Source organism: Equus asinus, chromosome 9, assembly GCF_041296235.1.
Source record: "Equus asinus isolate D_3611 breed Donkey chromosome 9, EquAss-T2T_v2, whole genome shotgun sequence".
NCBI classification, from domain to species: Eukaryota; Metazoa; Chordata; class Mammalia; order Perissodactyla; family Equidae; genus Equus; species Equus asinus.
The window spans coordinates 44,247,795-44,268,907 of NC_091798.1; the positions used below are offsets into that span (position 1 = coordinate 44,247,795).

Here is a 21,113-nt window from a genome sequence, read left to right on the forward strand (position 1 = left end):
AAACACCAAGTATCCCCAATTTCACTTCTGTCATTCTTTTCACATGATATTGCCTCCTCCGAGTCCCCTCTGTCACTACTTCATAACAGACTTATCCACAGAGGACATTTAGAAGACCCCTGGTCTTCCTGCTGCTTCTCCCCTTTCCCTTAAATCCATTTTACTCATTGCTGTTAGGGTAATCTGCGTAAACCAGAGTTCTGATCCTATTATATACACACATACACACTTACTCAAAATCTTCAAAGGCTCCCAAATAAATTCTTATCCTCAAAACTTAATCTACAGTCCATCCACCTTCTGGGCCTGAGTCCCTTTCAGAACCTACCTCCTACTACTTCTCTTCAACCCTTCATGAAACCTACAGATGGAGGCAAACCACGCTCTTTACTGATTTCTCTAACACCCGGCTCTCTTCCATCTCTGAGCCTTTCATTATGCCCTGAACAAACCGAGAGCACAGGCCATGCGGGGCAGAGACGGGAGAAGGCTGAATACAGGGACTTTCTCATGCAGGTGCTTGAAGGCCATGCTGGAGTCTGATTTTATCTTGGAAGCAGTAAGAACCAATGGAGAGGACAGCAGGGGAATGACACGATCTGACCTTTATTTCAGAAGTATCACGATGGCTGCAGTGTGAGGCATCTACTAGGAGGGCAAGATCACAGGAGACAATCAATTTGAGGCAGGTGTAGCAGTCTGAGCAATAAATGATTAGGGCCTCAAGCAAGTCAGGGACAGTGGGAACAGGGAAAGGGTAGAGAATTGAACTGGATGTAGGCAGTAAGAGAGAAGAATGAGTCAAATAAACATCACTTCCAGGTTTCTGGTCTGGGTGACCAGATGAATAGCAATGCCTTCAGGGAGATCTAAAGACCTTTACAGGAATTTTCCGCAGTTATGGACACATTCTTTATCTAGGTGATGGTTAACACGGTTTATATATTTGCTAAATTTCATCAGGCTCTATCCTTAAGCTTTATCCATTTCCCTGAATGTAAATTTTACCTCAATAAAATACTATTACTTTGCTTATTATTTATATCCTAAATACAAAGGATCTTTCAGTCCCTGCTAAACATATAGTAAACATTCATCTTTAAGGGAAAAAACCTCAAAGTCCCAAGCCAGGTAACGATCTAAAGTTTTGAAAAAGTATCATAGCTCTAATGAGACCTCCCAGTCCACAGGTTAAAAAGGATAGAGAAAACATAAATACTAAGTCTAATTGCGAAGAAAATGCCCATGCAAGTATCTACTGTAGCCCAGGAAAAGCCCAATAAGGTAGAGCGCTGTCGGTGGTGTAAAAATGTGTGTCCACACGCTCCTTTCAACCGACTTGGGACGATATCACACAGGCACAGAGAACTAAAATAGAGCGCGACAGTCTCCAAGGAAACGCTGCAAAGGCGAAGCGGTAAGAAATTCACCCGACATCACTACTGCCGGAGGCCACGAGGGCAGGCGCCGCGGAAGAGGCGGGACGTGGTGCCCGACCACCGACGTCCTGGGGGGTGTTCCCGCTCCAGGGGCTCCAGCCCGGCGAGGGTAGCGCCGTCGCCGACTCAAGCACCGCCATTCCCTCAGCCGAGGGTCCCCAGCCCCTCCAGCGGCCGCGGGCAGCGCTGGCGGCACGTGGGGCCGCGCCGGGGCAGGCCTGGCGCCGCGGCCACCTCAACTCCCGCCTCTTCCCCGGCTCCAAGGAAGCCGCTCGCCCGCTCGGCGCGCCGCCTCACCGTGACTCCCGGCCCATTCTGCCGGCCGTGGGGAAGGGCGCCCTTCGGGACCACGCGCAGGAGACCCGGACAAAGGAAGGCGCCGCGCTACCCTCGGCTCGCCGTGCGAGAGGCAGCGCTACGAGGCGGCAGCAGCTCCAGCAGCAGCCGCCATCCGAGCGCGGCCAACGAAAACAGGACGTGCTGGCGCCGGCGGAAGAAGGAAGGAAGCGGCGGGCCGGAAGCTGCACTATCTCCACAGCGCCGTCTCTCGGCTGGAGGCCGCACAGCGCCGGCCGCGCCGAAACACGCGGCCTTGGCCAGGTTGTGCCTGTCAGGCCGGCCGCAGCAGCCCCCGCGCGTTGGTGCGGTGGAGTGCGGCGCGTCTGCTTTGCGGGCCCTGAGAGGGTGTTTGCTGCAAGGGTCACCCGGGCGCCATGTGCATCCACGAACTATCCTGGACGTGCGCTGACGTCCGCCTGAACCTGCGCTAAGAGATGCTACAAACGTCTCCATTCACTCCCATTCATTTATATTTATTGTTACGTGTCGGGCACGTGCTGGATCCTGGGGAGCTTACAATCTAGTGGGGGATATAGACATTACCAACAACACGAGCAGACGTAATGCAACAAGAAAGATTCCACCATAGGAGAGGGATTCAGAAAAAGAATTCCCTGAGGAAGTGACACTTGAGGTGAGATTTGAAGACTGAGTAGGAGTTAACTTGGTGGAGAAGAGAACCAAGAGCTAAAAACACATTTGCAAGATTATAATGGTTCTCAACATTACCTGCACTTGGAAGCTTTAATAAAAACAAAAACAAAAACAAGCAGGGGCCAGCCTGGTGGCATAGTGGTTAAATTGGACGTGCTCTGCTTCGGTTCTGGGCACTGACCTACATCACTCTTCAGCTGCCACACTGCAGTGGAGACCCACATACAAAATTTGCCCAGGGCAAATCTTCCTCAGCAAAAACAAAAAAAGAAAAATGCAAATGCTTGTGTTCCATCCTGATATTAGTTTAATTGTTCTGGAGTGTAACTTGCGCATTGGGAGTTTTCAAGCTTCCCAGGTGACTCTCAAGTAGAGTCAAGCTTGATGGCTCGCCTAGTGGAACACACAAATGTTGTTACAGCAGAAAGCTGTAATGGAGTTGGGTAGAGCCTCTCTTATTTACTTCACATGCCTCTGTACTATTTTACTTTCTTAAATATCAGGATGATAGAAAAGTTCTATATCTTGATTGTGGTGGTCGTTGGGTGAGTATGTTTGTCAAAATTCATTGAACTGTGCACGTTAAATTGGTGCATTTTATTGTATGTAAATTTCACCTCAAATTTCGTTTTCCTAAAAAATGAAATCAAGTTAAGACACCAAGACAAGCTTCTGCTCTTCCTCAGTGGCTTACTGCCCACCTGTGAGAGCATGCAGTCTATGCCAAGGGTAAGGAGGCCCTGAGCAAATATGTGACAGAACGGACACCAATGAGGGTTAGGTATCAGAGCCACTGTAAATTGCTTGTATGTTGGTTGAAGGTAAGGAGTATGGGTTTCAGTCTAAAAGAAATAGGAAACCACTAGCGTAAACAGTGGAGACACTGAGAAGTGGTCAGATTCTGGATGTTTTTGGAGGTAGCTCTCCAAACAGTAATTGATAAATTGGGTGTGAACTGTGAGGGAAAAGGGAGAATAATGATGACTCCGAGATTTTCAAGAAAGGTACTATGGATTCTGGCGAATTTACAGAGATGAGAAAGGCATGGGAGCAGCAGATTTGGCAGTAGAGAAATCAATCCTTCTGTTTCAGCGATGTGATGTTTGAGATGCCTTCTAGATATCCAAAAGGAAATAATGGCTACATAAGGGAATACAGTAGTCCCCCTTTACCTGCGGTTTCATGGTCCTAGGTTTCAATGTCCCCTGGTGACTGTCTGGGTTATCAGATCGACTGTCAAGGTATTGCAGTGCTTGTGTTCAAATAACCCTTATTTTACTTAACAATGGCCCCAAAGCTCAAGAGTAGTGATGCTGACAATTCCGACATGACAAAGAGAAGCCATAAAGTGCTGCCTTTAAGTGAAAAGGTGAAAGTTCTCAACTTTCTAAGGAAAGAAAAAAAATTGCATGCTGAGGTTGCTAAGATCTACGGTAAGGATGAATCTTCTATCTGTGAAACTATAAAGAAATTCGCACTAGTTTTGCTGTCATACCTCAAATATGTATGTAGTATAGGAAAAAACATAGTATCTATAGGATTCAGTACTATCAGCAGTGTCAGACATCCACTGGGGGTTTTGGAATGCATCCCCCTCAGATAAGGAGGGACTACTGGATATGCATCTGGAGTTCAAGGGAGCAATAGAAGTTGGAGACATAAGGCTCATAAGCACTTTATAGAATGTAGAATAATATATGGTATTTGAAGGCATGGACCTGGATAAGGCCATGCAGAAGTTAATGTTACAGCTGGAACAGATTTTTAAAATCACATACTCAAATTTCTTGATTTTAAGCAAGAAAACTGAGAGTTGGGAAACAAATTTAATCCTGGATCAGTAACTTTTTGGAATCTAAACTGGAACCAGAACCCAGGCATCTGATACTCAGGCCAGAGCTCTTTCTGAGATACTTCATTTCTAACTCCTCTTAGAGAATACATTCACATGACAATTCTGACTGGCTTTTTACGCCCACAAATTCACAGCCCTTCTATGTCCTGGAAGAAGCTGCTTTATCTATTAGCATAGGTGAAAGAGTAATTATAGTGCACAGTATCTCCAATATACCACTTTTAGCAATCTGCCATGGCTTCCAAAGCAGATTTTGATTTGGATTAATTAACCCAGTTCCGAGTATCTCATAACCTTCTTGCTGTTTTTAGTACCAACTGTGATGCACATGTCCATTTACACAAGTGATCAGACTGAAAAGCTACTGACTGAAGACGTCACCTCTAAACAACCATCCTTGTGAATCTAGTTTTAACCCATATACATTTCAAGTCAGTGAAATTTCTAAATAAAATATTCTTTTTACTTATTCCAAACACTAAGAAACTTCCATTTCCATTTGATATTATTAAACACACTTGAGCAAATGATCAGGAAGATGCCAATTAGCTGCAGAGAAATAAGGGCATCAATAGACACAGATACCGTACAGCTCTTCTCTTTGAAATAAATTTGATAATGACCTACAATTACTAAAACTTGGCATGTGTCAACTGGCTAAACGGGGCCTTTTTGTTAAGAAATGAAAGAAGTAAACATGCAAGTGAAGACCACTAGCGTATTGGCAGGGAATGGGGAGAAAGTGACAAATCTAAGGATGCTTTCCAATCAACTAGATACTAGATTTGTCATGGAATCATGAAAAATTTGTGCTGATAATCTTAACCTAAGTCAGCAGAACAGACTTAAATTATTATACTTATTCTCCATTATTCTGGTTCAAAATAAAATGACAAAAATCAAGACTTTGTGAGTAATTAAAAAAAAAAGTATATGTTTTTAATATCACAAAGATTAACCAAATAAACCATACAAAAATCTGTAGGAAATGTAATTCCAAACAATATAACATTATGTTTTATACTTTTTTAAGACGACAAATCTTCCAAATACGACAGTGTCACCAAGTTAGTTAAAAAGATATTTATGCTATTGGGTTGTATACTTCAATTTATTCTTCAAATCCCATTTTTATATCTAATCATTCTATTCTAGTTTGCCCAAAAAACACACTTCTGAAAATTGAAAACTCAAAAGTGAAAATTTGGGGGCTGGCCAGTGGCACAGCAGTTAAGTGCACACATTCCGCTTCGGTGGCCCGGGGTTTCCTGGTTCAGATCCCGGGTACGCACATGGTGCCACTTGTCAAGCCATGCTGTGGCAGGCGTCCCACATCTAAAGTAGAGGAAGATGAGCATGGATGTTAGCTCAGGGCTAGTCTTCCTCAGCAAAAAGAGGAGGATTGGCAGCAGATGTTAGCTCAGGGCTAATCTCCCTCAAAAAAAAAAAAGTGAAAATTTCCAATTCTGAGTTTGGTAATAAAAAATTCTCATAAATAAAAATTAAAGTAAAATAAAGATTTCATAAATACCTTCTAATTTCACATGTATGAATCTTAATAATTTCTTCCATTAAATATATGCACTGGAATAAAAATTAAGATATTGACTCAACAAGATAAGATAAAATTGGCTACCTTATTCAGTTCTCTTAAGTTAAAATGTGTAGACGTAACATTAGACAATTTCAGTTTCTTTCATTTTATTTTTAAAGATGGCTCCATTTCTTAGGACAGAACAACAGAAATACAAGATACAGTCTTTGGACTGGCTGAGACCATGTTCATCTGGTAGCCTAAAAGCACTAGCTCAGCCCCCAAAAGAAGAATCACAAATCAGAGAAGTTAGGGAAAGGTGTAGACTAGGGATTCTAATTAAACAAGAAAAATCAATTAAGGACATTGGTACTCTATTCATCACATCAGTATTAATACAAACTCAACCCTTTTAAATCAGGGAACCTGCCATTCCAATCCTAATCAAGTGCCTTTACAACCCCTATAAAGTAAAAGAATTACATAAAGGTGTAAACTGATTTGCCTCTTTAAATTAAAGACATTGCAACGTAGAAGAGAAATTCGATTTTTTAAAGCTTCTCCTTCTGAGTTCTGCAGGCTTCAGGGTACTTCAGAGCCCCAGTAATCAAGCAGTTCATGACAAAAGATAAAAGTGAAAAAGTAGACACAGAGATCTGTGAAAACTTCGCCCATTTTGCTATAGGTATCCATTGATCGATTTATCACTTCAGCAGGAATTCCAGATAACAGAAGCGCAGCTGTTAGCACCGTTGTCTTTATCTTCTTTTCACTCTGTATAGAGAAAGATTTAAATAAATCTTACAGCTTTCAGAAGACTTCTTAAGCTCTACAGAAACATTATCAGTGCTATTTTTGCCTAACTGATTTCAAAACTATTAATGAAGTTTCAAAACATCAATCAATAATATATCAACAAACGTTTACTGAGCATATAACATATAAAGCAGGAACCTGCTAGACAGTAGGGAAAAGACTGCTCTTGCTATCAAATGTTAAAAAAAAAGTCCTATCTTGGAAGCAAGTCATAAATAATGATTTAAGACATATACAACAGCCTAAGACAAAAACTGGATAAACATTACCAGACAGGATATAAATAACAGCTAAATGAATGACATGGATAATGTGTGCCATAGTGGCTCAAAGGAGATAGACATTCCTCCAGGGTTTTATGTATAAATAAAGCACAGGGAAGTATTTCAGGAGGAAGTGGAATTAAAAATAAGCCTTCAAGAATAAGCAAGATTTAGATGAGCAGAAGTGAGAGGAGAAATCTTTTTGTAAGGTAAGTCTCACAACAACAAAAGTCAGAAGAGTGCAAGGTGTACTCAAGGACAGGGAGTAATTTGCAAAAGAATAAAGGGAACATTCTGCAGAGCCCTAATTACAGTGCAAAAGAATTCACAGTTGATTACACATGCAATAGAATATCACTGAACAGCTCAGAGTATTTTGGAGGGGAGAGAGAACATTTATTTTCTAATACAATTTTCTAATGTCACTTTTTAAGAGATTCAAGGCTAAATTTTCATTTAATTTACTGATTTGGTATCACCAAATCCAGTCACATGGTTCAAAAATTTTTTAAATATAAAAAACTATAGTTACCCAAGAGACATCAAACCCTATGGCCACAAAAAGATTCATACAGGAAAGTTCTGGGGCTGGCCCAGTGGCACAGGGGTTAAGTTCGTACGTTCCGCTTCGGCGGCCCAGGGTTCACCAGTTCGGATCCCGGGTGCGGACATGGCACCACTTGGCAAAAGCCATGCTGTGTGTGGTAGGCATCCCATGTATAAAGAAGAAGATGGGCATTGATGTTAGCTCAGGGCCAGTCTTCCTCAGCAAAAAGAGGATGATTGGCAGTAGTTAGCTCAGGGCTAATCTTCCTCAAAAAGAAAAAAAAGAAAGAAAGTTCTGGGGCCGGCCTGTGGCTGAGTGGTTAAGTTCTCGCGCTCCGCTTCAGTGGCCCAGGGTTTTGCTGGTTCGGATCCCGGGCATGGACATGGCACTGCACATCAATGCATGCTGAGGCAGCATCCCACTATGCCACAACTAGAAGGACCCACAACTAAAAATATACAACTATGTACCAGGGGGCTTTGGAAAGACAAAGGAAAAATTAAAAAAAAAATAAAGTTCTTAGCTGCTTTAGTCGTAACAACCAAAGACTGGAAACAACCAAGATGTCCATCAACAGAAGATTAAAGAAATGGATATATTCACACGATGGAATATTATTCAGCCAAAAAGAAAAAGGGAATGAACCGCTGATACTCTCAACAACGTGGATGAATCTCAAAAATATTATGCAGAATGAAAGAAGCCTTGTACAAAAAAGTACGTACAGAAACAATCCCATTTATATGAACTATTAAAACAGGCAAAACTAATCTATGGTGGGAAAAAGAAAATTAGACCTTCAGGGTGTAGGGGCTGGGGATGCCTGGAAAAAGGCATGATGGAACTTCCTGACAGCAGTGTTCTCAACCTTGAAAGGATTTAGGTTTCCCAGGTTGTCAAAACTCATTAAATGGTATACTAAAGACCTGAGCATTTCACTGTATGAAAATTTTACCTTAAAGAAAAGAGTAAGAACCATAAACAAACACTGAATTGTAGTTAATATGTAAGTGAAATGTGTAAAGTATACTAATGTGTACATCTACAACATACTTTGAAATACGTCAAGAAAAAAAGATGTATTGAAAATGGACAGAAAAGTGGATAGAGAGATGATAAATACAATGAAATGTTAATTATAGGATCTAGGTGGTAAGTATAAATGTGTGTTCACTGCACAATTCTTTCAACTTTTCTGTATTTAAAAACTGTTATAACAAAATGTTTTGTTGAGAGAAAAGTATACAGTATTCTCCATCCCTTTTCTCTCCCCCATTTACCTAGTAACCCATATATACTTCTATCACAAATAAGCAATGTTAATAGTTTCATGGAATATTCTTCCCAAGTTTCTTTATACATATACAAGCAAAATCAAATATATATTATTTTCCTCCTTTTTACAAAAAAAAAAAAGTATACTATAGATTCTATTCTGTATTTTGTTTTTTTCTCTTAACATTTATTGGCAAGCTTACCATTAACAGTATAGCGAGAGCTTCCCCCTTCTGAATGGATATGCCATAATTTTTTTTAACTAGTCACTTATTACTGGACATATAACTAGAAACTTATTACTGGTTTCCAAACTTTCGCTACTACAAAACTATAATCACTGTTTCACGGATAAATTTCTAAACAAATGCTTTAATTAAAATTACATTTTTGGGGTAGGTCAATAAATACACATCTAATCATAAAAAAATGTATTAATAAAATTACATTTCTTTCTTTACTCTTTTACTTTGTGTATTTGACCTATCTGACTCCTCAAAAATATAAATGTTTCAAATCCATTAAAAACACACGAGGTCTATCAGTACATTACAAATGACTAAGCAAATAGCCAAGCAGCCATTTTTTAGCAAAAATCTCACACAAAGCTCAATCACACAAGGTTATCTTCTACACCAGCCAAGCCAAGTCCCATAAAAGTATGTATACATCTGTAGGCAAGCAGACCAGGCAAAGATGGACACGCCCCATGATTCTGTTTTGCAATCTGAGCCAAATATTTCTTGCAAATATCTGGCCCTCAACATTAAAGATAAAGTGTATTGTTACTAAGTGTCCAGTAAAGACCAAAGTAAGATAACTGAACCCATTTTAAAATTAATTTCCTTTATTATAGATAAAATGTATTACTAAATTTACTCAGTAATTAAATTGAACACTTTCTTAGACAAGTACTATTCAAACACTGTCAGACGATTTCATGAGGTTTCTTGCTCCTAATCCATGGTGGACTAACATTTTTGTAAAACACAATAAAAATGTTATGGCAATGTCAAACTGCCACAAAAGTTTCTAATTACTCACTTTCTGAACTTAACTCATTACAAAAGGAAACAAATAGTTTGAAGATCAGCGCTGGTGGTCCAATTACACTTTGGTAGCACTAATTCAGACCATAAATACGACTAACTTTTGAGAAGTTCTTAAAATTATCTAGTCATTAATCTAAATACATCACCATAATTTAGAAAAAAAATTTAATTTACCTTGGGAAAATATTTGTATAGTCCCATGTATGCAAGTTGTAAAGTAAGAAATGGAGCAAATATGGACTGTGAAGATAGAAGATAAAATTATATATTTCCAATATAATCATTCACAAAAAAACACAATAAATTAAACTAACAACAGTTATCAAATTCCAAACAAAAAAACTGTAATAAAATATTTAATTGTAGCAGCTGAAAGTAGTCTTGTTTCTGCAGAAGGGTGAAGAAAATAAAGAAATTTGATTTCCTTATCATAAAACATGTTTCTCAAGCTGTCACATTCTTTTAATGTCCCCAACAATGTCTTCTCTCATAAAAACTTATCTTTTAAATGATTTAAAGTAGTCAATGGTGATAGATGCATATGTCATGCAGTAACATCTCTCTCATCTAGAGGTAACTAACTGACAATTTGAAAGCACAAGTAAAGTGCCCAGTACTTGAGATGCCATACGTTCCTCAGTCTTTGGGGCAAGGCAGTAACTCATATAGCTACATCTCCGGCCCTCAAATGATGAGCTACTCTTACTACAGATAAAATGACTCGGTTATCTTGATTTTCACACAATAAAATAAAATAAGATCAAAATAATACTTAATTTACATAATCATTTCTAAAATTAAAAATATAATGGAGTGAAGGAGCAAACATTACTAGAGGGGAAGTACAGTGAGAGCAATGAGAAATAATAGTTGAAAATCTGATAGCAAAGAAAACCAGAAAGCCAAAAAACCTCACACAAAAATGAGACACAAAAATAGGACATAACTTTAAAAGCAGGAAAGCACAGAGCCCTTTAGATAAGGAAAAAAAGCAGCTACATGTCACACTAAATGCTGAAAGCTGACAATTTATCATCACACACAAAAAATCAAGTCTGTTAAACAGATGCTCTTTAAGAAAAGATTTGCATATAAATAGATTTAAAAAAATTTTTGCTTAATAATAGCTTATCTGTAAAATTTACTTATGCGCCTAGTACTTGGTAGGTATTCTTAAAATGTCTACTGAATGGAAATATCTCAAAGAGCAAGACACTGAACTATGAGCTATGCTTTTCTGCATTCCTCCACACACTGTAAAACATAAAGATCAGTAAATCCCAACTTTCAATGAACAGCCTTTGGCTGAAAGTCAAATGGAAGCCTTTGTACCTGAAAGTACAAAGAAAATGGACTGCCATAACACTACAACATTATAAAAGCTAAAATGCCTTCTGAACCATAGAAAAACTACATCACGTTCAGGACCACAGGAACTGCATTTTAACATTTCAAATTATTTAAAAAGTGTTAATTAACATCTACTATATGTCAGTATCAAAGATTCCCTTTGGTTTTGGAATGAAACTGCCTGGGTTTCACCCTAGCTGCCACTCAGCAGCTGTGTGACCTTGGGCGAATGATTTAACCTCTCTGAGTCTTCACTCCCTCATCTACAAAACACAGATTCAAACGATACCTAGTTCATAACAATAAGGATTAAATGAATTAATATATAAAGCACTTAGAATAGTACCTAGCATGTAGAAAAAGTTTAGCAATATTATTAGGGTCTGTATTTAATCAGAACACCTCATTCTATCACTAAGGTGAATAGCAGTTTATAATACATCTCCAAATAGCCACGTGAATCTGGTAAATATAAAGTTAATATTGGCAATGAATTCTGTGGATTAAAAGCACTCATTATTATAACAAATTTGCATTTTCCATTATGTTTCTTACCAAGTATTTGCAAACAAAAGCTCTGACTCCAAAGGCAAGAAGAGCACATCCCACCAATCTAAATATTCGAAAAGAGTCAAATTCTTCTGTTGTATTTCCATCCTCTTGATTGGGTTTTTCACTAATCAGCTGTTTCCTGAGCTTCATTGCTTCTTCAAATCTGGAGAGATACTGTTCTAGGCCATGGCGAGAACCCCTCTGAACAGTGTCCGCTGTCAGGTCCCCTCTGTTCCGCTGCCGGAGCTCAAGGCTCACGTCACTGCTGCACTCAGGTGGTTTAATGAAAGAGTCCAATTTGTCTCCCAGCTGAGTCCCCTTTACCTCGGCCACACCGCTCGCCTGGTCAGTTGTTCCTGTACTGACCGAATCACCCAGCACTACTCGCTTTGAAACTGAAGGAATGGTGAGGGAGTTCAGTTTATCACTGTCCTGCTGCTTTGATTTTGTTTGACTTTCTTCTTCTGAGAAAAGAAATTTAGAAGCCTTATGTATTACATACTGGCAAATACCTTTCATATTAATATTAAAAAATATGCTGCTGCAGCTAGAACTCTGCAGTCTGAATCTAAATTAATGCTGATTCTGCAGGAAAAAATAAACTAGTTCCTCTACACCCTCAAAATATATCACCCAAAAAGAGTATTCCTGCAGAAGACAGAATCCAAGCTTTCTGGGCAGAAGATAAGAATAGTACACAAATTGGGAAAGATAGTCAAGGATGGAGAAGGCTATAAACACAAGTTTTCATGGATAATATAGCCCAGAAGTATGACTGCATTGGCTGTTCTAGCTTATTTGGTTAAAAATATAGAATTATCAATGCTTTTTAAAATCTGTATTTACATATTAGATTTCTGAATGCTGAGTGTGTCAGCATAGGGTGTGGCATATCCTTCAACTATGTTTACGTAATCCTTCTACGGTCGTCAGGGAGCCGTCAGTAGGTACTTAAGCAGTTTTAGGATGCTGTTCTGGTTTAAAACAAAACAAAAACCTTAACTGACATATAAAAGTTTCAAAGCAAGAGAACAAAATACAGAATGTACCTTGAGAAAGATAATGCATGCTTTGGGAAAGAATAAATATCCTGCTATTAATCATTAAAGGAAGAAATGCGTCTTCTATCTATTATTCTAGGAGAATCTGAAATAGTGCTCTTACCTCTCCATAGTTTCCAGCCGAAAACCTGTGAACTGTTTAAAAGTTCAGAGCTATATATGTAAAGCCCGACAGGGCAGAAATCATAAGGTCTAAGGAGCTTCAACCAGTGACTAACGGCCAATTACTAAAGGCAAGACTCAATGGAAACTTAGAGAACACCAGCACATACTAAGTGTTCAATCAATATTCACATGAAAAAAAAATTTAAGAAACTCATTGTACACGTCACTGGGGGAGAAATGAAGAAAGCTCTTTAGGGTTAAACGCAGCTCCTGACATCAATCACCTCGATCTCAGCACACTAGGAGAGCAGACCTCGGCTGGGCACGTCCCACTTGTTGGGTCTAATAAAAGAATGGTCGCTCCGAATTTTTTGACCTGTTTTAGAAGGGCTGTAGATGACCAGTGTTGAGGGCACTGAACACAAACAGAAGGATATGACCACAAGAGTCCCTGATCCACGTAGGAAGGACTAGGGGACAGTTCAGGAAAGACAAGCTTACGTGGGCCGACAGAGTTACAGCAAAAGGCAGAAGGCGGCAGACGCTAGGGGAGGCAATGGAAGGGAGAGCAAAGAAAGGAAAGCAATCTTCCTGCGGGGCACAACAGACAGAGCAGTCTGCATGGGGATAAAATGTACGCCCCACAAGAGAGGCGAGGGGGCGAGGAAGAAAGAAGGGGCTGTCTCATGGTACCTGGGCAGAGGGCACCACGGCTGAGGGACTCAGGAGCGAGGGCTTCGCAGCCCGCGGTGGAGGTGGGGACAACCTCAGGGCAAAGCCTCCGGAAAAAAACAGCAGAGCGACTAGAAATGTCCGGGGTTAAGAAGTGAGAACCTGGGACATCACCTAAGGAGCAGGGAGAGCGCGGAGGTCAGAGAGCAGGGCCTGGTCAAAAGGGTCCAGCGGGTGGAGGAGGGAAAGGAAGAATGATCCTCAAGACTCGAAGGGGTGGGCGGGAGCCTGAGGGGAAACCGAGGTCCTCACCCGCGCCGCTCCCGGGCCTGTGAAAGCCCATGATCCGGTTGATGCGCTGTTCCGAGTTCATGAGCAGCTTTCTCCGCCGCAGCTCGGCCCGACGCTGGGAAGCCGACAGGCCTGAGCCCGCCGGGGCCCCGGGCCGGTCCCCGCTGTCAGTAGCGACGTTCATCGGCTCCATCTTCCCCTCCGCAATCACGGAGCGGTGACGAGAGTCCTGGCGGGGGCGGCGGCGGCGCTGATGACTTGAGGCCGGGCCGCAGAGAGCGCGTCCGCCCCCAGCGTAGCCTCACCCCTCGAGCGCCAGGCCGGAGGCTGACGGCTAAGCACGCGCGCCTCCCGACCGAATCCCTCGCGAGACATGCGCCGCCATCTTGGATGAGGGCAGAGCTGGCTGCCCCAGGCTCTCCCGCCTTGGCTGGCTCTTGCTCCTCTTCCCAGCCGCCAGGCTCCCCTGCTGTTCACTCGGAGGTGAAGGAAAGCGTCACCCAACCTCACGAACAGGAAAAAACTAGGGGTAAGCGTCAGAGACTACTACCAGGAAGCAAAATGGAGGATGCGGCAGCAGGCGCTTGCTTCCAGTGACCTTCTGCGGCCTCGCTTATAGGCCGCGGCGATACGTAACTCTGGGAGCGACGCCTTAGGAGCGTTGCGTTTGGGGTTTGTGCTCGGTGCTGATTCCGCTTCTTAAACTGCTGTTCTCCCGGTTCGCGCCTAGTTGTTCCAGCCTTTCTTCACGTCTTTGTTCAAGACCTGCCCCGGGAAGCCTTCCTCGTCCGTTCTGTTTACATTGCCACCCCCTCAACACTCCCTGTTCTCCAGATCTGCTTTATTTTTCTCTTAAACATGTATAAGTGACTACAAACTAAATTTTCTTATTTTGTGTATTGTCTGTTTCTCGCTCGCTAGAATATCACCTCCATGAAGACAAGCACTGTGTTTTGTTCACGGCGGCAACTCCCAGAAGAGTGTGAGCGCCCAGCGGGGCCCGCTTATCCCTTAGGCAGTATGGAGGGCCCGCGATGGTCTTAGGGGCCCAAGAATATGTTTTAATTACTTTTAAAATCAGAATAAAAGTGTAATGATAGTATATAATACTGAATCCAGCCTGGATTATAGTCGTCCTTATACCAACACAGGCGGAAGGAGCGCAGTAAGTTAAGTGCCTGGGACCCACGAGTCTAATACAGCCGTGGCGCTCAGAAATGATTAAGTGAATGAGTAACTGTGAAGGAATCGAATCTTCTGTCAAGCCTTGCCGAGAGGGCAAGGGCACTATGGCCTGAACCTGAGGCTGCAGAGGGTGGAAGCAGCTTAGTGGGCCCCCTGTAATGAAGCCTGCTGCACAGTCACACCCAAACTCAGGAAGCGGGTGAAACCCCACTTAGACAAAGTAATAAAATATTGTAATTAACTGTTAGTCACCTGACCCCGTCCCAGACAGAAAAGGAGTTTGAGAAAAATGTTAAAAAAAAAAAAAAACCCAAACAAACAACTTATCTTTGGGATTCAACAACATAAGGAGATCACGTATAAACAATGAACTTTCTCACTTGATTGGATAAAAGCTAAATCCTAGGGACATGCCTTAGTTAATTTTTTTTTGCTGAGGAAGATTAGCCCTGAGCTAACATCTGTGCTGGTCTTCCTCCACTTTACGTGTGGGACACGGTCACAGAGTGGCCAAGGAGTGGTGTTATGTTTGCACACGGAATGCGAATCTCAAACCCGGCTGCCAAAGCAGAGCACGCTGAATTTAACCACTATGCCCTGGGTGGCCCCCCTCGTGAATGATTTTACAGTATTAGAAGAGGTTCCTCTGCATATCTGTACAGTTCTATTTCTCTGAGCCCCAGACTGTGCTTTAAAAAAATTCTACCACTGAAATAAGTAGTAACAAATGTGCAGAATTTGATGAGGTACAGTCCTGGTGAGTCAAGACCAAATACAATTCCGGGATAAACAAAAGATTTTTGTCATTTGAGAGAGCCTGTAGAAGCCAAATGAAAATTTTCGTTCTTCAGATAGTGTTGTGTTGATGTATGATGACTCATTCAGTTGGGTGCAAATTAAAAGTGTCCCAGTCTTCATATTACATGCTTATTTCTGAAGAACCATTTCCTTGTGAGGTATGTGTAGTTTATTAAACTTCCTGGTACTTCTCAGTGGTACATGTGATTCTTTCATAAATGATATGCTTACTTACAACTTGTATTAATTTGTCTTTCTCACTAGAGAGGGAGGCTGTCCCTTTTCTCTTTTTTTTTAATTTACCACTTTGCCCCAAGCCTACCACTGATAGCACTGATTAATCTTACCTGAATAGTTGCAGATATTTTTCTTTTAGAGGAAGTGTTAAAACTTGGCATTTTCAATGAGTTTTATGTATAATTTTTATTTGATCTTGCATTGTGTACATAGGGTAATATTAATACTTTATTGATAAATAGATACAAAGCTGAACAGATTGAGTCATAACTGATAAAACTAGAATTCAGTTTCTGGGGTTAAATTTAGGCAGTAAATTCATGCTTGGACCCCTCTCTATTCCACACAGCAAGAACAATAACAGTTAAAGATATAAAGGGAAAAAAAGAAATAGCTGGACTCAAAAACAAGAGAAACATCTCAGCAGATCAAATATGAGGAACACAAAGCCTTGTGGAGTGGTCAGGTGCTTGCTGGGCTGCAAGTCCAAAAGCAGGCAATGGTGGCACATTCTATGGGGTAAGGAGCCCTGAAAGTGCTCCACATGAACCATGGGGAGACAGGCCAAACTGACTGCCTGAGGTCAGCCCTCCCTCCAAAAATCTTCAAATGTCATTTGCTTTTGACCCACATAGCCTTGGACTGCAGCTTTATAAATAGGGAGGCAGCAGAGAGGGCAACCACTAGACTTTCCACTGTTGTTGACTGGAATGGTGATATCCCCAAATCACTGCAGGACAGGAGCCCTAAATCACCACTAGCAGCCCTAGTTTTGGTGAAGGGGCCGGGAAATGCAATTAAAAAACCCATTCTTAGGGAGAGGGTGAGGGAAAGCTTGACAGAGAGAGATGAGCTAAAACGAAAATAAAAACCCTTCCACTCAAATGAGCCTACAAACCCAAATTCTAGCAAACATGTAGAAATACAAAATTTAAATTCTGCCAGCCAAATTAAAAATTGGAATTGGAATTCACTGCAGAAAGAATTTTATAGAAGTTTTAATACATTATTAAAAAACAGGCAGAAATGAATCAAAAATAGATGGATATAAAAAAATCTTGAAAATAAAAAATGTAGTTATGCAAATATAAAATTCAATAGATGAGATTAAACTCCAATGTGGACACAGTCACAAGAGGAATTCTGAGGGTAAAAAAAAGAATAGATGAAATGACAGAAAGGCAAATATTTTAACAGAAAGTAGCTTCATATGTCAAATAAAATTTTTTAAAAATAGCTGAAAATTTTCCAGAATTGAAGATGGACAAGGATCTTCAGATTAAAGTGTGCTCTGGAAAACAAGCAGGATAAACAATAAACTCAGAGTAGTAAAACTATAGAATATTAAGGATAAAAATCTTAAATGCTAACAGATTATCTTCAAGTGAACAATTAGACTGACACTAGGCATCTTATCTATAACAAAAGGGTCCAGAAGATAATGGAGTGTATCTTAAACATATTGAGAATTAAAAAAGAAAGAGAAAACTTTCAATCTAGAATTTCAAACCCAGCGTGAAGGATTCAGTTTATGACCTCTCAGACAACAGTTTCCTTAACTTGGATGTACAACATAGCACCACTCAGTGATGGGCAAGTTATTCCTATCACTTTAAATAACTAGTACTATATATAAGCTCTTTCAATTAACTTTATTGAATAGCCAAATTGATAAGTTAGCACAGTTCAAACAATTATTTGCATGGGTTACAAATGACTTTTTTTTTTTACAGGAATAAAACAGTGAAAATTACAAACTGTAAAAAGGAAGACAAATCTTGTCTCTAACATTTCAGAGAAGCAAGATTTAACACACCACATTGAAGAGCAATACATATTTGAATTTGAGAACAAGAATTTAATGTTACAGTATTATACACTACTTTACAAAATTAAAATTTCTATATAAGGATTTTATTTGTAAAGTTAACAAAATCTTGAAATCACATTTGGTGGTCCCCTAGATAATAGCTGTTATGCATCTTTGATAAGAAATAAATCTTTTATTTTAATTATTGTAAAACAGTCTATTAGACTCAATACATTAAATTAAAACAATGAAATATATGCAAACTAAAATAAATGGTACAGCTTGAGTGAATATTAATGTCAGACTTACAGAAATGTTATTTTAAAAATCCTAGAAATTAGAAAAATAGAGTATTTTTATGGTAGAACTGCCATGCTCAGATTTAAATACCAAGATTGCCCTTGTCTGTTACTTTAGTAGTTGTAGATCTGTAGAAAATTCAAGGATCTTTCATAATTTACAACTACGATAAAAAAAATATGGCATAGTGTAAATATTAGTTGCTTTACATTAAAAAGAAATACAAGATGATATAGCAGGTAGTACCCTACTGCAAAAAACAAAAACAAAAACAAATCAAACTAAAAAACACATTATATTGCAAAAAATAATTGCTTAATATCACCATCTCCAAAAAGTTCATTCATTCCCTCATTATCTGGAGAACAAATATTGTGAATCCTAATCCTAACTAAAGTTATGTTTTTTATGACCTGGTTATTATAAAATTATTCTGGATTGCACGTTACACAATATCTAAAATAATTTTTTAAGTAAATTTGTGAAATATACTAACAAAGCATGTGGTAATAACAAGAGTCATACCCACTTAGGGATGAAGTGAGGCACAAGGAAGATTATTGTCCCTAGAAGCACAAACTTTTCCCTCTGGAAGATACGTTACTACTATTAAGAAAGGACCTACAAATATCCACATTTAAAATTCACATTAAGAAGAGAATTTTAGTTATTTTAAGAAACATCAGTGCATAATAATGACTCAGTTTCTTTAAAAGAGGGGAAAATATGCATTTATTTTAATTTGCTACAATTTGAAAATTGCTTCCTAATAAATGAAGCAGCTTTCAATAAAATTTCCAGTTCTATGTACCACTTGCATACTGAAAATAAACCTTAACACTGCTTAAGGGAGATGATATTTTTGTAAAACACAATTATTCTGATCTGGCTGGCAAGCAGTAGTGTATACTCTAGTGGGACCTGCTTCTTCCCTATCCCAAAGCAACTCAGTTAAAGTTAGCTCATATTGATGTAAACCTGAAAGTTACTATTTCATTGGTGATCATATTAGACCAAGATTGTAAACACATTTTTCTAACCCATTAAAACAAAGAAACAAAAATCTTTCATCAAGTATTACACATGAGCATCTTTTACTTTAAGAAGTTCATACAAGACAAGATGAATCTGTGAAAACTGGGCCAAACTCTTTTACAGACATTCTATCACAGCACTTTAAATATACAGATTTATAATTTACCTATTTGTAAACAAAATTCACTTAATGGTTTTGACTTTAATATTTCTCTGGCTGAATCAAAAAAACCAGTCTCTTGAGCATGTTCAGAAATCAAGTTTCTTTCATAACTTCAACATATTGGATTTGTGTAATCTTAACATTCACCAAATCAAACAGCAGCATTCATGCTTTAATAAGTTTTAATATCCATGAATAAATATTTTATGAGCGGCTTCCAATTTAATTACTAAACTCCTTAGGAAAATGTTACTGATGCATTTGAGACAGTATTTAAGAAACCTTTAATTTCTTTCATTCATCCTCATTTCACCAATATAACACTTTTATTATACATCACAGAGCAGAAATGTACCAAACAAAACCCACTTAAAGGATCAAGAAAACTAAAGTGTCTCATCTCCCTATTATCTTTGCCAGTCCCAACGTATTTATGAAGATGGTTCAGATTCTTTTCACTGCAGAGTAAGTTAGTGTGTCCAAGTCTTCTGCAATCAAATTGAAAACTACTTATAGTTTTCACTTCAAACCAAAGTGACTTTGTTCTTCAAGTATAGAGAATACTGACAGATTTTAAAGCTTGACTGTATTATTTCATAGTCTTCTCAACCTAGAGTTAGTTTATTCTAGTTTTAGTAATATGATGATCCTTTTTCTTTTCTTCCTTAAAAGAGAGGAAAAAAACAGGTGTGGGGAATGGATTTTAGTTTTTCTACATACTATTTACTTCTGAAATTTTTTGATTTTAAAACGATCATTATCAATGATCTTGGATTTGTAACTTCCCTGCAACACTTAGTCTTGTGAGGTTTTAAATGTAGCAGCCAAAAATTCAGGAAAAAAAATAAGAAATATACATTTGGAACACAGAAGTCTTTATTTTACAAAATGTACTTTGCCTTTGCAATATTGTCTCATCTTATTTCAATCCATAACAACTCAAACATAATTGGCAGCGAAGGAAAAAAGGTATCCGATCATATATATATATATATATACTTTGATTTGAAAAATACAGTATTTCAGAGTTGCACGTTTGATTCTCTGCTGTGGTCCTTTATTTGCTATAGTTTGTTGAAATCACAGTGAGAACATATAATCATCACATTAGTCCACAAACCTAATAGAAAAGGAGGGTATTACACATTCTCAGGTGTTTTGCACTAATGTGACTTTCCTTAGAAATAACTAAGTCAAGTCTCTTCATGTGTTCATTTATTCACTTGCTGTTGTATATGCAAGAGGAATTCATAGTATGATAATGCAGATTCTGTTCTGTCTTCTACCATATTTTGAAGGAAGTTTGCTTTCATTGGACTCTCATCCCTTAGGAATAAAAGACAAAATATTTATGTACATTAGATAAAATGTAATAGTAAAATAAACAGTGGATTTGTCATGAGGCTGTTGACACATTTTTTACTAACAACTAGATATAAAGCATAATTTAGTACTATTTATTGAAAATTCTTTTTCTTTCTTTTTTTTCCTATATTCTTCTAAAGGGTGTGCTTAAGCAATAGGTCACATATATCTATGACTCAAAACAGGTCCCTGCAAGGCCAAACAAATTGTTTCACAATTAGCAAATGAAAAATTCAACTTACCTTATTACATAAAGTATTGGGAAAAATGGTCTCTGATCTCTAAGCCAAGAGATAAAAGCTATTGTTCTGGCAGATTCTGGTGTATCAAGTTCCGGAAGGTCTGTCTATTAAACAAAAACCAATAATATCTAACTTACTTTAATCGTATATCTAATGTATCATCTACAGTGCTT

At 39.0% G+C, this 21,113-nt stretch overlaps 3 protein-coding genes across 5 annotated transcripts in view; all 3 read right to left on the minus strand.

The window, feature by feature from the left end:
• Positions 1 to 1,944, minus strand: part of DDX46 (DEAD-box helicase 46) — a 60,194-nt gene extending 58,250 nt beyond the window's left edge. Inside the window, exon 1 of the mRNA XM_014828421.3 lies at positions 1,737 to 1,944. Coding sequence (XP_014683907.1) covers positions 1,737 to 1,753 — 17 coding nt within the window. The 5' untranslated portion in view covers positions 1,754 to 1,944. The remainder of the gene's footprint in view (positions 1 to 1,736) is intronic.
• Positions 1,945 to 5,971: 4,027 nt separating this feature from the next.
• Positions 5,972 to 14,432, minus strand: CAMLG (calcium modulating ligand). 2 transcript variants are annotated; one of them, XM_014828457.3, is made up of 4 exons: positions 13,827 to 14,432; positions 11,680 to 12,140; positions 9,949 to 10,014; positions 5,972 to 6,595 (listed from the first exon to the last, which is right to left on the minus strand). In XM_014828457.3, the coding sequence occupies exons 1-4, from the start codon at positions 13,996 to 13,998 to the stop codon at positions 6,404 to 6,406; spliced, it is 891 nt and encodes a 296-aa protein (XP_014683943.1). In that variant the 5' UTR covers positions 13,999 to 14,432; the 3' UTR covers positions 5,972 to 6,403. The 2 variants fall into 2 exon arrangements, with proteins under 2 accessions (XP_014683943.1, XP_014683944.1); XM_014828458.3 differs by lacking the exon at positions 9,949 to 10,014 and having other exon boundaries at positions 13,827 to 14,420.
• Positions 14,433 to 17,658: 3,226 nt separating this feature from the next.
• SEC24A (SEC24 homolog A, COPII coat complex component) overlaps positions 17,659 to 21,113 on the minus strand; it is a 66,881-nt gene continuing 63,426 nt past the window's right edge. For both annotated transcript variants that reach the window (XM_044780496.2, XM_014828418.3), the window contains 2 exons: positions 20,941 to 21,044; positions 17,659 to 20,659 (listed from right to left, as the gene is read on the minus strand). In XM_044780496.2, the coding sequence (XP_044636431.1) occupies positions 20,545 to 20,659; positions 20,941 to 21,044 (219 nt within the window). In that variant the 3' untranslated portion in view covers positions 17,659 to 20,544. The remainder of the gene's footprint in view (positions 20,660 to 20,940; positions 21,045 to 21,113) is intronic.

What these genes read in the sequence shown, in the direction of transcription:
- CAMLG (XM_014828457.3), bottom strand. Translation starts at nt 13,998, where the DNA reads ATGGAGCCGATGAACGTCGCTACTGACAGCGGGGACCGGCCCGGGGCC. An exon ending in CAGGCCCGGGAGCGGCGCGG is followed by an intron (nt 12,141 to 13,826) that starts GTGAGGACCTCG and finishes TTCTTTTCTCAG; the next exon opens with AAGAAGAAAGTCAAACAAAA. An exon ending in CTTTTGTTTGCAAATACTTG is followed by an intron (nt 10,015 to 11,679) that starts GTAAGAAACATA and finishes CTATCTTCACAG; the next exon opens with TCCATATTTGCTCCATTTCT.